The sequence below is a fragment of the Myiozetetes cayanensis genome, unplaced genomic scaffold (genome assembly GCF_022539395.1).
Source record: "Myiozetetes cayanensis isolate MyiCay16 unplaced genomic scaffold, myiCay2020 scf5-8, whole genome shotgun sequence".
In the NCBI taxonomy this organism is placed as follows: domain Eukaryota; kingdom Metazoa; phylum Chordata; class Aves; order Passeriformes; family Tyrannidae; genus Myiozetetes; species Myiozetetes cayanensis.
Genome location: NW_026087742.1, coordinates 42,025,813 through 42,046,418, shown reverse-complemented (window position 1 = coordinate 42,046,418; position 20,606 = coordinate 42,025,813). Strand labels below are relative to the sequence as shown.

Here is a 20,606-nt window from a genome sequence, read left to right as displayed (position 1 = left end):
GAAAAATTAAGCAGCAAACCTGTAAGAGCGAGCTATTTCTAGTACCAGCACTCTTTGAGTTACCTAGAGAATTCCTTTTCATGGGCCTTTCAGAAATGAAACCAGTGACAGAGAAGCCACTGTTACATTCTTTATTGTCAGATCTCAAGACATAATTTGACTTTACTTATTTGTACTGTACAAAAACTTGCATTGACAAAGTAATAAAAACCCAGTTATCTGGATCAGTAATCAAGGATGCTTTAAGAAATAGCAGTTACAGAATTCATCCACCAATTGATAAATAAGATGTAACAGCTACCACTGATAATTCTGATCAAGAGAGCATTTAAGGCTGTGTTTCTGATGGTACTTGGGCTACAGCTTCTCTATCAGTATTGCAGAAGCACCTCCTCCTCCATTGCAGATTCCTGCAAGACCATATTGTCCTTGTTTCAATGCATGGGCCATGTGAACAACAATTCTTGCTCCAGACATTCTAAATTAAAAAAAAAAAAAGAAAAAAGTTATAGAGCTTAGTTTAAAGGCAATTCTTAATTTGACTCATGCAGGATAGTGGGCAGAATATAATACCGAAGGAAAGACCAAACCAACCCTATCACCCACAGGTATATGTGATACAGATTATTCCTCTCTAGCTACAGTACTTAAACGTTCTTATACATGCACAAAGAAAAACCTGATGTAATAAAATTTCTTCTGGAAACAGAAATGTCAGCCTATATATCATGAACCATCTCTACATGTAAGCAAAGCTCTTTCAAATAAGATAACAAATCTACCACAACCAAATTGATTGTAATGATTGAATTCAAACACTTTCTTATTTGCTTCAAACTTGATACAGTTCAGTGTGCTACTTTGTCTAATGTTAAAATCAGACGTAAATTCTGTCAAAATTAACTTTTAAGACAAAAAAAAGGCCATATTCCTGTATCAGAGGCAGTTGATATGGCAGAGGAGATGCCAGCACATCCTCCAGGATTATGCCTTGATTAGAGCTTTTTATGAAAGTGCTTCTATTGCTCTTGATGTACAAGATGGTTACTTCACGTCTATGCTGGACCGTGCAGTGTGATCGCTCCTGGGGACGTTTAATGGGATATACTTTAGTTATGAGTAAGTGACAGTGGTTGGGGAACACCACAAGTGATCAGACTCTGACCAGAAGACAGAACTTCAAACACAAGACCCACCACCATCCTCCAGACTGTCCCTGCAGGATTTCTGCATCAGGTGCTGGGAGACACCTGGGTTCACTGACAAAAATCCTTTTACAAGAACTGGAATTTCACTTTGCTCATGTAAGGAAAATAGAAGTCCCTGGACCATAAAAGGATTTTCCCTGGAAAACAACTTGGTTATTTTTGTAACATTACCTGTAAATTTTGCTGGCTTAACTACTTGATTAATTATTATTGTTTATTCTGTCATGTTAGTAGGGATTTGGCTTAGTACTTCATAAATGCATATAGCTACAGTAACAACTAAGGTCTTTATAAAAAGTAGGTGATAAGAGCATTTTTCTCTTCATGGTTGGTTTTCAAGATACCTTCAAGTTTAACACCTGGCAGAGGTAACTATGTACTTGATTTTTTTACCCTTCCTACTTGATTAAACTTGAGAAAAAAGGTAAATGTGTTAGCAGTTTACCTATAAAACAATGCCCCTGTGCAGAACAAAACCCAGTGCTTACTTTACTTACCCTATTGGATGTCCAAGAGAGACGGCGCCTCCATTAATATTTACTTTCTGTGGATCAATGCCCAGCATTTTAATATTGGCCAGCACCACAACACTGAATGCTTCATTAATTTCCCACATTGCAATATCTTCTTTTTTCAGTCCCGTCTCACTTAAAATCTAAAAATATAAAAAAATAATTACTACTGTGGAAAAAAATAGGAAGCTAACTATAGAAATAATCATGTCTGTTATAAAGATGTAATCAGGTGACTCAGGCTGCCCATAGTCTGATTCAAAATCACACTTTGGAACCTCTTTGTCAGATGGGGAAAAGCAACACTGAAGGACTGAGGCACAAACTTGAGTTTTCACAAAAGAAGGAATGAACAGTAGCCTATGCCAAGGATACATTTCCATCACACAGAGCGCTGCCAGAGTAAGTACATTTAAAGTGACACAGTATTGCCTCGTGCCACACACTTCTCTTCCGTTCCTCTTAGAATGAGTCTATCCTTGTTTCACATGAGCTGTGAAGCTTCAAAGGTGTAAACAAGCCCAAAGTTGGTAAAAGTAGTGTTTTCTTTCAAAATAGGTGTGAGAAAATTAGTTAACTCTAAAGATCTGCATTCTAGCATCTGTTCTTTGTAACATAATTACAATTTCAATCCTAATTACAGAAAGATCCACTGAGGGATGAACCAACAATGCAGTGGTAGGAAGTTTGTGGTTTTTTTTTTCTCTCCAGAAAATGCTGTTTTATTCCTACCTTAGGAACAGCATATGCAGGTGCAATAGGGAAATCAATAGGATCAACAGCAGCATCTGCAAAAGCTGTAAAAAAAAAAACAACCAACAAAAGGTGTTTAAAGACCTTCTGTTTTTACCATACATGATTTTCTTTCATGCAAGCAACAAACCCTGCCAAGATAGAAAAAGTCTGAATTCAATGAACCATGAAATAGAAGCATCTAAAAATGTAGTGCCTTAAGTGAGCCACACAGTAATATTTTCAGATTTTTAGTATTATTACATATAGAAAATTCTATTTATGATCAAAAGCCTGATGGTATAACACTTGAAATTTCTGGGACTGTACGGAGAAGATGAAGCCATAATGTCACATAACCAGCCTAACAGGACTCCCAGTCTGAGAGCATCCTGTGAGAGTGTTTTCCAGGACTACAGCCAAAGATAAGGAAAATCATACCCACTATCCGTGCCAAGGGTTTGACTTTCAGTCTCTTGGCCGCCTCTGTAGTCATCAGCACCAAAGCAGCTGCTCCATCATTCAGAGTGCTGGCATTCGCAGCTGTAACTGTTCCTAGAAAAGGTAAAACATTGTCTGAACAGAGGTGAAAGTGTGATGCAAAACAGCTCACATATATCCTGTTAAGGACTGGTTTTCCCTTTGTTCATTGAACATAAGGTCTCGACATTGTGGTGATACCTGTTGCACTGAGTTAACCAAGTTGTTTTTTTAAATCAGTTTGATTAAACAAGCACAATCTCAGGTATTTGTATCTTTATCCAGGTGCTGGTTTAGATCATGCCTAAGTGCAGCTGCACTGCTGGCATTAACACAGAATTCCAGCTCAGGAAGGGCTGTGAACAAGGGACAACTTTGAGTTAGACAGAAAGGTTTATCGCTTACAGATTCAGGGAAGCAACAGGCAACACTGTAAAGGCCCTCCAGCTCCCACTGAAAGAAGAGCTTACATCTGACGGAGACCAAGCCAAGAGCTACATGGAAACCAAGCTGTTTCAGTCTTTTTAAAGTAAATGTCCAAGACAGAGGTTTTCACCTGTTTAAGGTTCTTGGGCCATCTTTTAACCCAAGCCACTTCATGCTGCTGTGCAGCACACTTCTTTATCTCAGCAGATATTGAAAAAATCAAGGGGCTATGGTTGGGCTCTGAAGCTTTTGTGAACAGTACTCTGCACTGTAACAAATTATCCCTGCCCTTGGCAGGAAATTAGGCAGTTCATTTAACAACATTTACCGTTTTCTTTTTGGAAAACAGCTTTCAGCTTTGGAACTTTACTGAAGTCAACACGTTTGTATTCTTCATCTTCTTTCACTTCCACATCTGGCTTTCCTAAAATTCAGATTTGGTTTAGTATTTTGTGTAACACTCCATTCTTAAAATACTTAAAATACACAGTACTTTGATTAAATGCTGGCTTATTTAAACAACTTATTATTTCAGTAAAAAAGTGTAAATGCATGTAAAATGCACATCAAGAAAGCTGCTTACGAAAACTGAAGAAAAAAACTACTCCTTAATCAAATTTATTCACAGTAAATCCATTTATACTTCCTGGTGGCTGAACAAAAGGAACAAAGAACATATCTTTAAGACAAATTACAACACAGATGCCCTTAAGCCATATTAGCTAAATTCAATAGCTAGTCTTCCACTTACACACACAAGGAAGACGATATGGTGTGTAACATTAAAGAAAAAGTGAAAAACAAAAACCAGGTCCCAGGTCACTGACCGCTGTTCACCAGAAAGTCTGTGTAACAGAGAATTCTTACCTGATCTAAAATTAATATTCCCGAGATCTGCATGTTTAAACAACAGTTTGAATGCAGACAGTGTAACACAGTTTTCAATGAGAAACACAATTCATCTCACCACACCCTTCCATGATACCTTTTTTTGAGATAGTGACAGGAACTATTTCATTTTTCAACACTCCTGAATCCCAGGCTGTTTTGCTCTTGGTGTAAGAGCCTATGGCGTAAGTGTCTTGTTCCTCACGAGAAATGGTGAACTTCTTCGCAGTATTCTCAGCACAGTTGCCCTTGGAGAAAACCAGGTATGTTAGGTTTGATATTTCTGAGGATGCAAAGCACAAAAATAACAGAAAAAAACTCAACCAGTAGATTTTCAAAATTGAATATGATTAATAGTTGGTGTCCTTTTTAATTTACACAGTCATGATCAAACAGTAACTTTTGGTTTTGAAATACCATCTTCAGATTTAGCAAATGTTTTCTGGATCCAGATTACCAAAGCCATAAAGGAACTTTCTTACAAGGCTTTATTTATTATTTTTTTTGAAGTTAAGAAACTGCATGTAAAAGTAACTTAATGCTGACACCTTCAGAGACCAAAGATTGTTGTTCAGCCACAGAACTGTATATTCAGTTCATCTTACTAGTATTTTCACTCCATTCTTAGCTTGCCTATTCCAAAGGTTACAGAACAGGTCAACACACAGGGTTTTACCAGGCCTTTGGGATCTGATAGTCTAAAAACTGTAGACATAGAAGTATGTCTAATAACTATTTTTGTCTAATAACTGGAATGAAATAAGTAGAATGAAACAATCAAATCTTTTTATATATACATCAATTATAATTATACAATCAGAATTCATTTCAGCACTGTCTAAATACTTGGTGAGAAAATTAAAAAAAAAAATCACTTAGTCAAAGACTTGTCCTTAAACAGGCTTTGTTCCACCTCTCATTTTCCTAGGAAACTCAGTGAATCAACACAAAACCCTTTAGTACTGTGTTCCTCCAGTTCTTAAAAGAAGTAAGTTCACTTCTATACAATTAAAGAATTTAAAGTATTCACAGCACCAGCAGCTCAGTCTATTGCTAAAACACAGACAAGGGGAAGTTCCTAAAGCCATCCTAAGGACTTTATGTTCTCACACAGACTGCTAAGGCTTTCCAAACAACCTACAGCTGCTATAACAAAGACAAAAGATTCCAAAATATTGTCCCCATCTATTGAAACTTGTTGTATTATAATGAACTCCTAAAGTTTTTCCTCACATATGGGAACTAGCAAAGCCACCATTTACATTCCTATAAAAGTCCTGACAATCAAAATCCATTTTAGCTGAAATGTGGGAATGAATTTCAACCAATAGCCTAAGCAGAGTGCACTATATTGCAAAAAGAATAAAACACACACAGAGCAGTGAGGTCTGTGTCAAATGTATGGAAGGCAGTACAATATTCTTCATGACATGTTTTCCTGCACTTCAGCAAGAACACTAACTGATCAATCAATAATGCCCTGTAGTTGTGAATTACCACAGGTAAAGGTCAGAAATATTTGTAAGATGAAAGCAGTTGTTCTCTTTTCAAACTGTTCTCCCCTGATGCTTGTTCTTGCCTATCTTTGTATCAGTTGTTTTCCAAAACCATCCCAAGTTTGCACTTGTTTGTCCAATTTAAGTTACCATCCTGATGAGCAAGCACATCAGCTGACTCAAACCTCCCCACAGAAGATATGAGATATGTACATTGGGAGAGGGAAAAAACATGAGCCTGCTGAACCCTACAGAGCAGCCACGCTCGAAGACCTCCCTCCCACAGATGGAGCAACAGCAATCCATCGGCAGTAAAATTAGTTTTTCTTTTAATCCCTGCTCTGGGCTATTTGGACTTCAGAGACAGGTAAATATTAACACAGACTGTGCTGTTCTGTTTTGGTCTTCTGTCTAGCCCCTCCATTACAGTCACTACAGGAAACCTGGAAATGGAAGACTTTTTCCTCCACGTTTCAAGGCTTGCTAGATGAAGAAATTCCATAATAACTATAAGCAAGCTCTTCAGAGCTGCATCAGCTCTACGGTTGATACGTTAGGACTGTGCAGGAATATTTACCATATGGATATGGTTATAAGCATCTGTCAGCCCATCTTTTACTATCAGGTCTTCCAGCTTTACTCCTCCATAAGGTGTTGACCCTCTGCTCATCGTATAGGGAACATTAGACATGCTCTCCATTCCACCAGCAACCATGACATCCTGCCCAAAGGAAACAAGTTAACGTTAATAGCAATGCAGTGTGCTCTCTATGACTTCTTCTAGCAACAAGTATTAGCAAAAGCTTAAGCTTTTTTTCTTATTATTTTTCCGAGGAGTCTTAGAGAGAGGAAAGAAAACCTTTGTGCATTTAAAAAGTAAACAGCGGAACAACTGAAGATAATTAATCCACACTGGCAGAACAACAGGACTTCTGTCTGGTATGCAGCTTTAGAAAGCTGCAAGACCCATCTTGATCTCTTGCACTTTTACGTCAAAAGCTTCTGAGATCAAACTTTAAATTTTACTTTTAACAGTTTTTTTCTCCTGGAAGTTTCTCATTTCTCTTTTTTATTCCCAGCTTCATATCCCTTTGGAACAAGAGACAGTCAGAATATTGGTATATGAAGAAACAGATTTACAACTACCTGCAATTTTACATAATATTGTTTCATCTTACTAGGTAAAGACAGATGACTTATACTACGGTTTTTATCATCTGAAAAGGCCACAGAAAAGGCCACATTAGTAATTAATGATTGCTTAATCTGAATCATTATGTACATTGGTAAGTCAGTACACTTTTCAAGCTGAAACAAAGCAAACAGAAAACCTACAACAGCAAAGCTATCAGGACCATAATTATACCCACTGTTCAGCAGGCTATAGCCACAAAATCCCTAGGATTTCAGGAATAGACAGGGTTGTCTTTAGTGGCGTATTTGAAATATGCACAAATGTAAGAAAATATACACACTGCAGTGTGAGTCCTTGAGAGTTCAATAGTGCTGGTAATAGAAGTGCAAAAACATTTTACACAAAACAGCAATAAGAAGAAGATTAAAGCTTTTTTGGTTTCTTTAAATTAAGACTCGGAGAAAAAATGGTTTGGTTCAGAACAGATTATGAGCTAGATCCAGGAACAGTGACATGAATTAATAAAGCACAGAAAGAAGGCTGGAGACAAAACTGAAATGACAGATAAATTGGAAAGGCAGTTCAGATATGGAAGCAGCAAGAGATCAGAGGAACAAGAGTCCCTGGCATTTCAATTCCATAAAGCAAAAGACCTGGAGAGAGAGCCAACACAATTGTTTATATAATGGTGTACACTGACTCAAGCCACTGGGAACCATCACCAACTGTCACAACACAGATACCTCGCAGTCCACAGCCAGGAAAAACAAATACCAAGCCCCCCCCCTTAATTTATAGCTCACAGAGACTTATAAGTGGCTGAGTCTCTGCTTTTGCTGAGACTGGCAGCACAGCATGTGTGATTAACTCAGCAGAAAACTCCAGTTCTATTCAGAGCTCATGACCTGCATCTGTCAAACCAAACAAATGCACCACCTACTCTCATGCAGTCATTGGATATAAATTACTAAATCCAGACGTAGCTGTTTACAGAGACATGCTGGGCCTGGTTCAAAGTCCTGTGACAAGACTTCCATCGACTTCAGCAGGCACTGGACTAAGTGCTGTTCTCTGCAGGGCAAGGCCAAAGCAATTCAGCAGTTGCTTAACTCCAGCTACACTGTTATTTCCACAGAAGGGACACCAAAACCTAAATATTTTACTTCTGTTCTAAACACATGCACACAAAAAAGTACTTCTCACTTACGAGCCACTTGCTTTCTAAGCCAAAAATATATATTGAACAGACAATATTTTCCCTTCAGAGAAGGAAAGATGCTGACAAAATGCTTTGAGTATGGAATTAAAAACAAAATTGAAATTACTTCCTTCACATTCACACTTCTCCCACATTCTTTGCTGCACAGCTTTTAATGGCTTACTGGAGATGACGTATTCTCCTATCCTCCCATCAAGTGGTAGTATTATTTTCCCAATTGTATAGAAAATCTTGGGACACAGTTGACAGAGATGGGCAATTCCCCTTCATCAAGCTCTTCAATGAAAAACCTTATGCAGCAGTAACAGATTTCGCTTCTTCTAAAACAATAAACAAGGCTGAGACTTCTTTAGTGTACTTGGAAACAACATTGCTTGAATATGTATATTTAATTCAATTAAGTGTTAAAAGTGCCTGAAAGTCAGGTCACCAAAAAGTAAGTCTATAAAAGTTTCTTCAGTTTTTCAAAACTGAAAGCTTGAAAATTCCCTTAATTACATTTTGGGGCCTGGAGTGGTAGGTGGGGTGGGGGTACAGTAGGAGAGAGAGAGGATGTAAATACCCTCCAAAAGAACCCACTACTTGTTTGCTCAGCTCTAAAAACATACATGAAAATTTTTATTTATTTTTTTTTCTGTTTTAAACCAAAATGCACTTAAATGACTATAAAATGAAAGTTGCACAAACAAAACAAAACCTCTCTAATTAGCTTTACTGTCCCAAGCCAAAACACAATACCAAATCAAAGAGCAGAGTCAGTGGTAGGACAGGATCTACAACATTAACTGTGTGTTTTTTCCACAGAACAGCACTAAAATTCACATACCTGACTCCCACACATCAGGCTTTGTGCTGCCATCATGATGGATTTCATTCCTGAAGCACAGACTTTATTGACAGTTGTAGTAGGAGTGGCGATTGGTAGACCTGAGTCAAAGAAGTTGTTTGTACAACTGCATTATTTAAAGGGTAGACTAATACTTTACTGGTGTAACATTTCATATGGGACTAATTTTCACCTAAGCCCAGGATGTCCAGCTTGCACTATTTACCCTGTCAGGGCAATTTATCTACCCTCACCCGTAGTTACCATCCTTCTTGGAGACTCTTGTTGTTTCTCCCCTTCCAACAACAGACTTGTGGTAAGAGATCAAGCAAGCAAGGAATCAGAAAACAGAAGGTCGAGGAAGTGACTCCAGAACTATTCCTCCTCCCAAAATCCCAAATCCTGCCTCTAAGCAGCATCCAAGACTGAAGAAGTATAAGCAAGCTTCAGAATTTAGCAACTGGCAAGAAGGCAGCTTCCTGAAGTACAGGGACTCTAAACATACACAGTACTGAGTAAGGTCAGTGTCATTCACTGGACTGGTTATTACTGAGTGATTATTATTACTGAGTGCTCACCACAGCAGCTTTGGGCTCTGCTGTGTGCGGCTTGGCTCAAGACCCCTGCATCATTGCCTCTATGATCCCAGGCTTGCTCTTTCTAGTGTTATGGCTCTGGTACCAGCACATCACCTCCAAACCAGCAGAGAGAGGGAGAAAATAGCCAGGGGAAATTCTTAACATTGAGGGTGGTGAGGCACTGGAACAGATTGCCCAGAGAAGCTGTGGATGCTCCATCTCTGGAAGTGTCTGAGGCTGGTTGGGGCTCTGAGCAACTTGTCTAGTGGAAGGTGTCCCTGCCCATAGGAGGGGTTTGGCACTAGATCATCTTTAAAGTCCCTTCCAACCCAACCCACTCTGTAATTCTGTGAAAGAAAAGAGCCATATTCATGACTTTGCCTCACATGGAAGCAGTTCCTTCTCACAGAATCATAGAATCAACCGGGTTGGAAAAGACCTCTGAGATCACCAAGTCCAACCCTTGATCCAACATCACTGTGGTTACTAGATCACGGCACTCAGTGCCACATCCAGCCTCATCTTAAAAACCTCCAGGGATGGTGAATCCACCACCTTGCTGGGTAGCCCATTCCAATGTCTGATTACTCTCTCTGTAAAAAATTTCTTCCTAATATCCAACCTAAACTTCTCCTGGCAGAGCTTAAGACTGTGCCCTTCTGTCCGGTTGTCTGGGAGAAGAGACTGACGCCCAAAAACGTACAGGAACAGAGCCAAGAAAGCATACACATCTTCCGTGACCCAAGACTTTCCTAGAGACATGCTAAGGTATGGAAACCCATCCCTACAGCAAAAGGGAGAAGAAAATAATTCCTGCACCCTAATAATACTCATTCCGCAGTTACCATTAGAGTGAACCTTGTAAGTTGACAGCTCCAGACTCCAGAGAACGATGAGTGTAATGACATACTCTTATCTGCAGTTCAAGGAAACTCAATGACCCCTTATCCAGTTAGACTTAAGAGTAATGATATAGTGAAGAAAAACAGTCTGTTTTGTAAAAGATTCAAAGAGCAGCATCCATCATAAATGTGAAGTGCTGTGGTCCCCAACACTGTCTTCTCCAGGTTCTACAAACACTGTAGGCAGTAACATCCTACTTATATGAGTACAACATACTCCCTTCACTCACCATGGGCTAAAAAGCACACACAGACTGTCTGGACAAAAGGCTGGGCACAACTGTGCTTTAACTTATAGCTCAATAGACTACATAAAGAGAGAAAACCTTTGGTCCCAGTATCAAAGGGAATTAATACCTGCACCCAAAACTGCTTGTCTTGCTGGAGCTTGTCCTTGTCCGGCCTGCAAGACATTGCCCATATACGCCTCTTTCACTTCTTCTGCAGGGATACCTATAAAACAAAATTGTTCTGATTCACCATCCTTTGCATAGAAGATGTAACTCCCTTTTACAAAGGCTCCATTTGAAGTTTTCTATCAAAGACCAGTGAAACTTGCCATGTTTGATCCATGTGCCAACAGCACACAGGCCCCTGCTGGGTGCCTCCCAGACCTCTACCCTCATGTTCATGGAACACAGTGAGCCCCACAGAAGAGAATTCCCTCGTTATCCTGCAGAACAAGCCACAGTTTGCTAACTAAAGCAAACATTTCCAAGTCTCACTAGTCACCCAAGAAGCTCAATTTTTGTTGATGGTTAAATGCACAAAACTTATGTGTACTACAATTATGTCTAAAGACAGTTTTGTTAGTCTGTTTAACTAAGGGCAAGCCAAGGCCACAGCAAGCTGCCAAGAGAGAGAAGAGGCATCTCTTGCAAGAGCCCTTGTGTTCAAGTCCTTGTAATATGCTCTTTCAAGAAACCAAATTTGTAGAAAATTAACCTTCCTCTCCCCTAAAGACTTTTTTGCTCATTTCAACCCATCAACAGACTCACAAGACTGTTCTTCAAGCATACATGCCCATGTAAAAAAATGGGCAGGGAAAGGAAAGGCTACTGGTTTCAGCAACAAGTAGCGCTTGCACCAGTTTATGTGAGTCCTAAAACCCCACCCCAGAAAAACAATCAGGAAGTTCAATCAGATTTGGATTAGCAGAGAATCCCTAGGTAACATTCTGCTTCCAGAAGCAGCACCTAATTCAGACTGAAACAAAGCCCAACAGTCAATTTTGTTTAAGCATTTATAGACAGACTTAAGAATGCCACAGGAGCAAAAAAACCCAGTGCATTCTGTTTACCAAGCAACTGAAAAGACATAGACTGATAAAGTTCAGAGCCACTTTGTCACAGAAAAAAACACATATACACATACCTGCTCTGTCAATTGCTCCTTTAATTGCAATGGAACCAAGTTTAGTGGCTGGCAGCGATGAAAGAGATCCTTGGAAAGATCCAATTGGTGTCCTTACAGCACTTGCTATTACCACCTCCTAAGTGGAGAAGCATGGAGTAAAAGTCAGTCTCTCAGAATTGTGCACATATACCAGCATTTTTTAAACATATCCACTTTTATTCTTGCACTGATGTCACAGCTTGTCTTTTAGCCTGGAAATGTTTCAGAGCATTAAAATAACCTTTATTGATGCATGCAGCATGGGGAATAAACATAAGGAGATCAGTGTGCAGCTGCAGGGCTACAATCTTGGAATCACAGATCCATGGTGGGATGGCTCACATGGCTGGAGTGCTACCAAGAGGGATAAGGCCTCTTCAAGAAAGACAGATCAAGAAGACAAGGTGGAGGGTGGCTTGGCCTTTATGTGACAGAACAGCTGGAATGCATCAAGCTCATCCTTGGAATGGATGATGTTTGCAAGAAACTTGAAGGTCCTGGAGCAAAGGGAGGATTGAAGATAGCTGGTGTAAGGGGGATACTTTTGATTTAGATGATCAATGGAGCACAGAGGGGTGAGAAAGTGATTGCATTAGCATGTGAAACCAGCCAGAGTATTGTACAATGTAACTTTATTGCACAAGTTGACTGTAAGGCCCATTGTACTTTTAGCAAAGTTAACTAGATGTCCCTTATTATCGTGGCTGAGTTCCTCCTTGGCTTGGTTACATTCTGCAAGATAGATACAAATACCCTTGAAACACAATGGTAGAGGTCATACATAGGGGTGAGGAAGGTGATGGAGAGAGGAAGATGATGTGGGCAGGGGTCATTCCCCCCTTGCCCTACAGTAGAGCACGAGCAGACTGTTGCCATGAGGTAATGAACAGGCGGTGTTTGGCTGCCACTCAAGCATCACCTTATACTGCGTACTGGCCCTACGTAGTGTAATGTAGAGCTGATAAAATGGGGTGTCAGGACTGCTGGGTTGAGCAATACTCATCCTTCCATCGAGACTGTGTTGCTCTGTGGGGATACTCGCTAAGCATGGGTACTGACCAGCCGCTGCAGATCCTGGCAGCCCTGGCCTGTCTGTGCAGGTAAGCACAGTTTATTGATAGGAAGCAACTGAGAAAGCAAACATTTTATATCCTTTTTCTTGTATCCCTTTAATTCCCTTTTTACTAGCTATTATTGTATCCCTTTAATTCCCCTTTCACTAGATAATACTGTAATAGAGGCCATTCGTAGTATTGTATGAATGCCAATAGACAAAGTAGTTTTTTTGTATCCTTTTTTTCAGCTTTTGCTTCTCTTTGCTAATAGTTTTTTTACTCTCACTGCAATAAAAGATATTTTGTAGTGTTTGAACGACTGTTGTACTTGTCTTTATTCCGGACATACATCATTAGCAGGCAGTGTTATAAAACTGGCGTAGTCGGCAGGATACGTGACAGAATAGAGCTGTATTGTGTGGGGAAATTTGTTGGTGGAGTGCTCAGCCAGTGAAGCTGTGTCCCTGCGTGAGTGGTGGGGGGATCTTCAGGTGGAGTGCACAGCCTGTAGAGTTGCGTCCCAGAGTGAGTTGTAGAGGAGGTGTATTATAATTGAAGGCATGGCCTGTGAGCACTGCATCTGTTATTAGTGAAACCACAGGGTTCAATTTTCTCTTATTTACTTATAGACTACCAAAGTTGTATGATATCTACGTTTATATGTTTTATTAGTTTTGTTTATGTGGGAGGTTGTTTAAACATTTCATTTTGAATCTCATCCCATGCTGTTTTGATATGAATTAGATCATATTCACTTTTGCCCAATTTCTTCGTTTATGATTCTTTCAGCTGTGTGCAATTTCCCAGAGGTGGATCAGGATCCAGTTCATAAGTTCTCTGAGTTAATAATTGGGCAGAGACCAGACTAGTGGGTAAAAATGGGTATAATTATTGATTATGAGTTTCAGGGTTCCTTCAGTATATGGCGTGCTCGATTGTTCTGACTAAACACAGACTAATGGACTTAGTTGGTGGCGCTGCTGAAGGTCTTAGTGACCCGTTTTACTAATAGTGGATCGTGGCAGGTAGGAGATTCATCTGGGTAAATCTTCATCCCATGTTAGATCTTGAGGTGGTGCTTCCTGAACTACCGGGCCCTGAACACAAGCAGCAGCCTTTAGGCAGTAATGAGGAACAAATTATTAGAAAGTTGTCGTTTATCATGGAAACCATACATTATTCCACTGTTAGTGTCTAACTCAGGGGTACCTGACAAACATAAGGGGGACCCAGCACCTGTATGGGGCCTTGGAGAACATGCAGTTCACAGGTGTATGCTCACAATAACGCTACAAATAGCAGACAATCCACCAGAACCTTACAGAGTAATGGTAGCAAAAATATTTGAATATATAATTGGGATTGATGTTGTTAGAGGAATGGACTTATGGATTAACGACACCCTGGGGTCATTTGGGTCCACGCGGTGGCACATTCGAGCCATACAAGTAGGGAAGATACAGGAAGAGGCAAACACTCCTATCTGAACATAAATTATAAACCTTAAACAGTATAAGATTCCAGACAGGGATGAGGAAATTCAGACAACAATCCAAGAACTACTTGAGGCACAAGTGGTGAGGTACACTCATTCCCCATTTATCTCCCCCATACGGCCTGTGAAAAAATCAGATGGGTCATGGCGAATGACTGTAGATTATTGGGGAGTTAATAAAGCCACTCCACCAATTACAGCAGCTGTACCTACAGATTTAGTTCATGAGATCCAAAAACACCCAAGTAACTGGTATGCAGTAATATAGGTAGCTAATGCCTTTTTTACCATTCCTATACTACAGTTTTAGAGCTTAGTAACAAAACTTCACACAGTTATGGATCACAAGAAGTTAAATGGGAGCGACCTAAAAGTCCTATCAGTGCCCCTTGTGAAATTACTTGCTTTAACTCCACAAGCAGTAACCAAAGGCTTAACCTTGTTAAATCCAGCACAAGATGGTCATAAACCTGTGTTGTTGGGTATCAATAACACTGCTGACCATACTGTTGTTTTACACCCTGGCCCACTCTGTTCTTTAGTAAATGTTGCATCTATACCTCCAACACCCCCTGCAGAAGTCAGGGGTATGGGACACAGAGTGTGGTACATCCCTCCAGGACAAAGTCCTGTAGCCACTGAAATCAGCTGGCTAATGTTCAAGGATTACCCCCTCCAAGCTCCACAGCAGTCCATTCCAACAAGCGCTACGTCACGTAAAAATGCCAGGGTGGATACAGAAGATGGAAACGGAGACAGAGAATCTGGCAGAGTGTCTGCACATGCAGGGATGAAGTCATGAAAGCCAAATCCCAACAGGAACTGAATCTGGCAAGGAATGTCAAAGGCAACAAGAAGGGCTTCCATGAGCATCTAAGAAGCAAAAGAAAACTATGAGGCTGCTACTGAATAGGGCAGGCGACATGGTAACAAAGGACATGGAAAAGGTTGAGGTACTGAATGCCTTCTTCCCCTCAGTCTTCAGTATTAAGACCAACCTTCAGGAATCCCAGGCCCCAGAGACCATGGGAAGGGTGGAGCAAAGAAGATGTACCCTTGGTGGAAGAGGAACAAGTCAGGGAATATTTAAGCAAACTGGAAATACATAAATCCATGGGCACTGCTCAGATGCTCCCTCGAGTGCTGTGGGAGCTGGCAGCTGTGTTTTTAAGGTCACTCTCAATAATCTTGGAATGGTCACAGCAATCATGTGAGGACTAGAGAAAAGCCAAACATCACTTTTATCCTCAAGAAGGGTAAGAAAGAGGACTGAAGGAACTACAGGTCAGTCAGCCTCACCTTGATCCCTGGGAAGGTGAGGAAACAACTAATCCTGAAAACCATTTACAGGAACATGAACAACAAGAAAATCATCAGAAGTAATCAGCATGAAGTCACCAAAGGGAAGCCATGCTCAGACAAACTGCTAACCTTCTACAGTGAAATGGCTGGCTTGGTAGATGAGGGGAGAGCAGCAGACACTGTCTACCTAGACTATAGTGAGGCTTTCACTGCTGTCTCCCATAAGATCCTCACACAGAAGCTAATGAAGTATGGGCTGGGTAGGCAGTGAGACAGTGGATAGAAAACAGCTGAATGGCCAGGCTAGGGTGGGTGATAGTGGTACAGAGTCTGGCTGGAGGTCAGTAACCAGTGAGGTACCCCAGGGATCAGTACTGGGTCCTGTCCTGTTTAACGTCTTCATTAATGAACTTGATGATGGTGCAGTGTGCCCTCAGCAGGTCTGCTGGTGACACCAAACTGGCAGGAGTGGATGATACACCAGAGGCTCGTGCTGCCACTCCGAGGGACCTCAACAGGCTGGAGACATGGGCTGTCACAAACCTCATGCAGTTCATCAAAGAGAAGTGCAAAGTCCTGCAGCTATGGAGGCACATCCCCAGGTACCAGGATATGCTGGGGACCAGCCAGCTGGAAATCAGTTTGGAAGAAAAGGACCTGGGGATCCTGGTGAACACCAGGTTGAACATGAGCCAAAAATGGGCTCTTTCAGCAAGAAAATCTGATATTCTCCTGGGCAGCATTAGGCAGAGCACTGTCAGCTGGTCACAGAAGGGGATCCTTCCCCTCTACTCAGCCCTGGTAAGGCCACACCTGGAGTGCTTTGTCCAGTGCTGGGCTCCCAGTAAAAGGGGAACATGGACATGCTGAAGAGTGTCCTACAAGGACCCACAAATATGATGAACAGACCAGAGCATCTGACACAGAAGGAAAGACAGAGAGCTGGGACTGCTCAGCCTGGAGAAGAGAAGGTTCAGGGGCACCTCATCCACGTGCATTGATACCAGAAGGAAGAGTGCAAAGAGTACAGAGCCAAGCTCTTATCAGTGGAGCTCCACAACAGGAGCGGGGGCAGTGGGCACAAATGGACAGCAAAGGAGGTTCTCACTGAACATCAGGAGACACTTCTTCACTGTGAGTGGGACTGAACACTGGCACAGGTTACTCAGAGTGGTTGTGTGGAGTCTCCATCCCCGGACATATTCAAAAGCCCAGGTCCCAGCATAAAGTGTAAGCAGTAGTTTAAGACATGGTAAGACATTCAGCTCTACACTAGTAGTTCCTCAAAACAGATTTACTCTTATTTGGCCTCTCAGCTTTAGTGTTACATCCACATGTCTACCTGATAACCCTGTGAGAGTAGCACAAGAATCTGGCACCAAAAATAGAGGAACATTTCAGACCTCTGGTTGCCCCAGGCAGCTATGGAGAAGCAGTAATGACTGTCTTCAACCGTGCTGGTTTCAGTGGAAGTTAAGCACAAAGCTTTACAGGGTCTCACCATAAGTTATTTTGTTTTGATTTTTTTTTTTTAAATTTAGACAGGCAAAGAAAAAAAACACTAGAAAAAATAAACAACAAAGACAAATTACATTTGTTTAAAACTAAGAAGGGCTGTCTGTTATTGTAACCTCTTCCTCATCATAATTGACTTCAGTGATAGTGACATATTTGTCCTCATCTTTTAGGTTGTAGCAGCAAGTTGCAGGATAACACACAGATAGTTTCAAAGGGATTAGCTGACATCAGCTGTCTTTTCCAATTATGGGTAGATAGGCACATTACCCTTAAGTTAGCTGACACATTTCTAATCATGTCTCACACTGTACAATTAGCAAATCAAAATAAAAATGGAAATCTGACTTTTATTCCAGATTCTGCAGTAAACTGTGACTTGGGCACAAGTGACATTGTCTTCAATGCAAACTTTTTTTGCATTAACTTTTTTTACAACTTCAGTGGTTAAGAAAGAGACTTAAAATAGTGATTTACTACCGTGAGACAGTGTTTTATACTTACATTTAAAGTACGCTGGGATGCATAGCCACGGCTTGTACACTTCAAAGCCTGAAAATAAGAAAGTCCTCAGAATTTCACATCAACAAAGCTAATGCCATGATGTTTCAGTAACGTACCATTTTCATAGAGGTCATTATTTCAAAAGATAGCATCTAAGAAACACTGGAAAATACCATAATATGCCTTTTAAAAGAAGGGTAGTCTAGTACGGTCTCACTGTAACATCTGTGATAAAATGTTTTCGGAAAAACAAACAAATACTCCTTCAAAAACAGCAACCAATTCGTTTTGTCCAAGTCTTCTACGTACACCTATAGCACATGTCTGAACCAGGCCTGAGTGGAGCTATATTGAAAGAGTTCACTGAGTTCACTAGTCCTTCTGTCTGCTTCCTGGCACTTTGGTTCATTCATTCTGATCACTGACTTCACTGCTTTTTCAACAGTGGCAGTTTGCATCTACAGTTTGCATCTATCTCCATTTCATTGGTGTTTCATGAACAAAAATGAGGATAATGAGTTCAGAATGTCACAACAAAATACGATAATAAAAATAAAACCAAGAAAAAGGTATTACCTGAGCAGGCTAATTTACCAGCTACAAGGTCCATCTAACAAAGCAGTGCAAAAATACAAAATCACATCTGTAGGCATTGTTTCGTACATTAACAGAATGTTCTTTCCATTAGTGGTTCAAGCCAACTTCTTAGCCATTTCCTTAGACAACACTGCAGCACACTGGAAATTTCTGGTCATTACTGAACAAATACTAATTAAAAGGACACCACACGAATACCATCATTTTTATAAATCAAAGAATCCCTTCTGGTATTGTGTCTGCAATACGAAAATTTAGCCTGTTTCCGTTTCTTGTCTTCATTTGACAACCTTCAACTAACAAAATACTGACTTTTTTACCTACTGTTTTGAATTAGTTGTTCAGGGTTTTTTTGTTTGGGGTTTTTTGTTCATTGGTTTTTTCCCCAGCTCAGGTTGTAAAAGCCAGCAGAAAGTTTTAAAATAAAGTTGTACCTGAAAAATAATTACATCCCTGCAGGGCTTTAACAGCAGCGTTTTCAAGGGTTAGTGTCAAAAACCCCAAAACAAACCAAACAAAAACCTAACCCAACAAAATAACACACCCTCACTACACAACACTTGAAATTCACCTTTGCAGTAAACTGGACAAACAAGGCAATTGTCTACCAAGTCTGCTAGGAGTGTTCATGCTCTGTGCTGATTATAGACTTAGAAAAAAGGCAAAACCCCACTTCTATAGCTGGTAAAACGGAACGTTCAACTTCGCATATGGCAGCACGGATGGGATGCACCGCTGGTGCTTTACCTTCCTTTTCCTTCCCAGCACAGCTCCCCACCCCAGCGCTCCAGGCAGGCACAGCCAGCGCTGCCAGGCACTGAGGCCTTTCCGGCAGGAGCACGCAGCATCCCGCTTCCCAGCTGAGAAACGAAACCTACAGCTGTAATTCTGTATCTTTACAGTGCTCAATTAGACGAATCCTACCCGATTCCTGGCCCCGCCCCGGCTGGAGGCCGCCCCCGACAGCTGCTGCCCATCCCTGCGGCTGCAGAGGGGTAGCACAGGGGCTCTGGGGGCCAAAGGACTGCGCAGGCAGGGGCTGCAGCGCCGGGAAGCCGCGGCACTCCCGGCGCCGACAGTGGAAAAAGCCTTGCTCAGGAACGCGGATAAAGGTCCCGCCGGGCTCTGCGCGGGGCCTGCCGGCGCTGCGGGGCGGGGGCTGGGAAATCCGCCCTTCACCCGCCAGCGGCTTCACCTTCACCCTTCTGCCTTCGCCCTCCGCCCGGCCCGGGACCCGCTCCCTCCCTCCCGGGCTGGGGGGCTCCCTCCCTTCGCGCCGCGGGGGTGTCAGAGGAGGAGGCGCAGCCCACCCCGCCGCAGAGGCGGCGTGACCTTGGCCGAGCCTTCCCTGGCCCGACGGCGGGGCCAGGGCTGCACAGGCAGGAAGGGAGGGAGGGAGGAAGGGAGAAGGGAAGGGCCGGTGCCGCCGCCCGTCTCACCCGCAGCAGCCCCGCGGCCGGACGCCGCCCGCCCAGCACCGCCGCCGCCATGTTCCCGCCGGCGCCCCCGTCACCTTCGCCGGCGCCCCCGCCACCGCCTATAGACGGCAGCGCCCCGCCCATGCCCAGCTCCTATTGGCCCCGCGGCCGGGGGCGGTGCCAAGCCCTGCCCTGCCATTGGCTGAGTGTCAGGGTGTCAGGGGGCGGGGCGAGGGGGGTGTGAGCGCCCGGTGCTCCCGCAGCCGGGACCTTCCGCCCCCTCGGGAACCCTTGGGGCTGGACATCGGGAGGAATTTCTTCACAGAAAGGGCGATTAGACATTGGAATGGGCGCCCCAGGGAGGAGGTGGAGTCCCCATCCCTGGAGGTGGACACGGTTGAGCGGTGGACTTGGCAGTGCGGGGTTGACGGTTGCGCTTAGGCACCTTAAAGGTCTTTTCCAACCTAAACAATTCTACGATTCCACGTTGATTCCAGGTAAAGCAAAGCAAGGAAAAAGCGCCACATTTTAACTTTACCAGAAAAATGAACCAGGTTTTAGAGCCTTCTGTATTTAAGTCAGTGATGCTACCTAACCTGTGACCCATTTACAGTGCTAGTGATTCAGCTAAGGAACTCCTGTGATAACTGGCTTCTAGAGAACAACTCCTGGGAAAAGACTGCACACTGCCCTAACAGAGGGAAAAAACATTTGGAAATAATGGCAACCTGCTATCAAAGTTCTGCCTGCAAGAACTGTGAGCTGGTAAACTGCCATGCACACTACTGAACAGTTACTCAAAAAGAGCTATTTATTCCATACAAATAGTTCTAACTAACCGTGGCATGTACCAGAAAGCACAAACCACTGATGTTAGCTGGTGCACTTAAAGAACGGGGTTGAAATGTAAAAAGATTCACATT

General features: G+C 42.2%; 1 protein-coding gene across 1 annotated transcript; it reads right to left on the bottom strand.

Moving 5' to 3' along the window:
• Positions 1-117: 117 nt before the first annotated feature.
• Positions 118-19,806, bottom strand: ACAT1 (acetyl-CoA acetyltransferase 1). Its single transcript, XM_050333399.1, has 12 exons — positions 19,705-19,806; positions 17,669-17,716; positions 11,777-11,894; positions 10,760-10,855; positions 8,923-9,023; positions 6,320-6,463; positions 4,344-4,494; positions 3,687-3,782; positions 2,894-3,007; positions 2,453-2,517; positions 1,706-1,863; positions 118-478 (listed from the first exon to the last, which is right to left on the bottom strand). The coding sequence occupies exons 1-12, from the start codon at positions 19,753-19,755 to the stop codon at positions 358-360; spliced, it is 1,263 nt and encodes a 420-aa protein (XP_050189356.1). The 5' UTR covers positions 19,756-19,806; the 3' UTR covers positions 118-357.
• Positions 19,807-20,606: the final 800 nt, after the last annotated feature.

Coding starts and splice junctions, on each gene's coding strand:
- ACAT1 (XM_050333399.1), bottom strand. CDS start 19,755: ATGGCGGCGGCGGTGCTGGGCGGGCGGCGTCCGGCCGCGGGGCTGCTG. Junction 9,024..10,759: donor ACAAGCAGTTTTGGGTGCAG/GTATTAATTCCC, acceptor TCTTTGACTCAG/GTCTACCAATCGCCACTCCT. Junction 6,464..8,922: donor GCCTGATGTGTGGGAGTCAG/GTATGTGAATTT, acceptor TCCTTTGGGCAG/GATGTCATGGTTGCTGGTGG.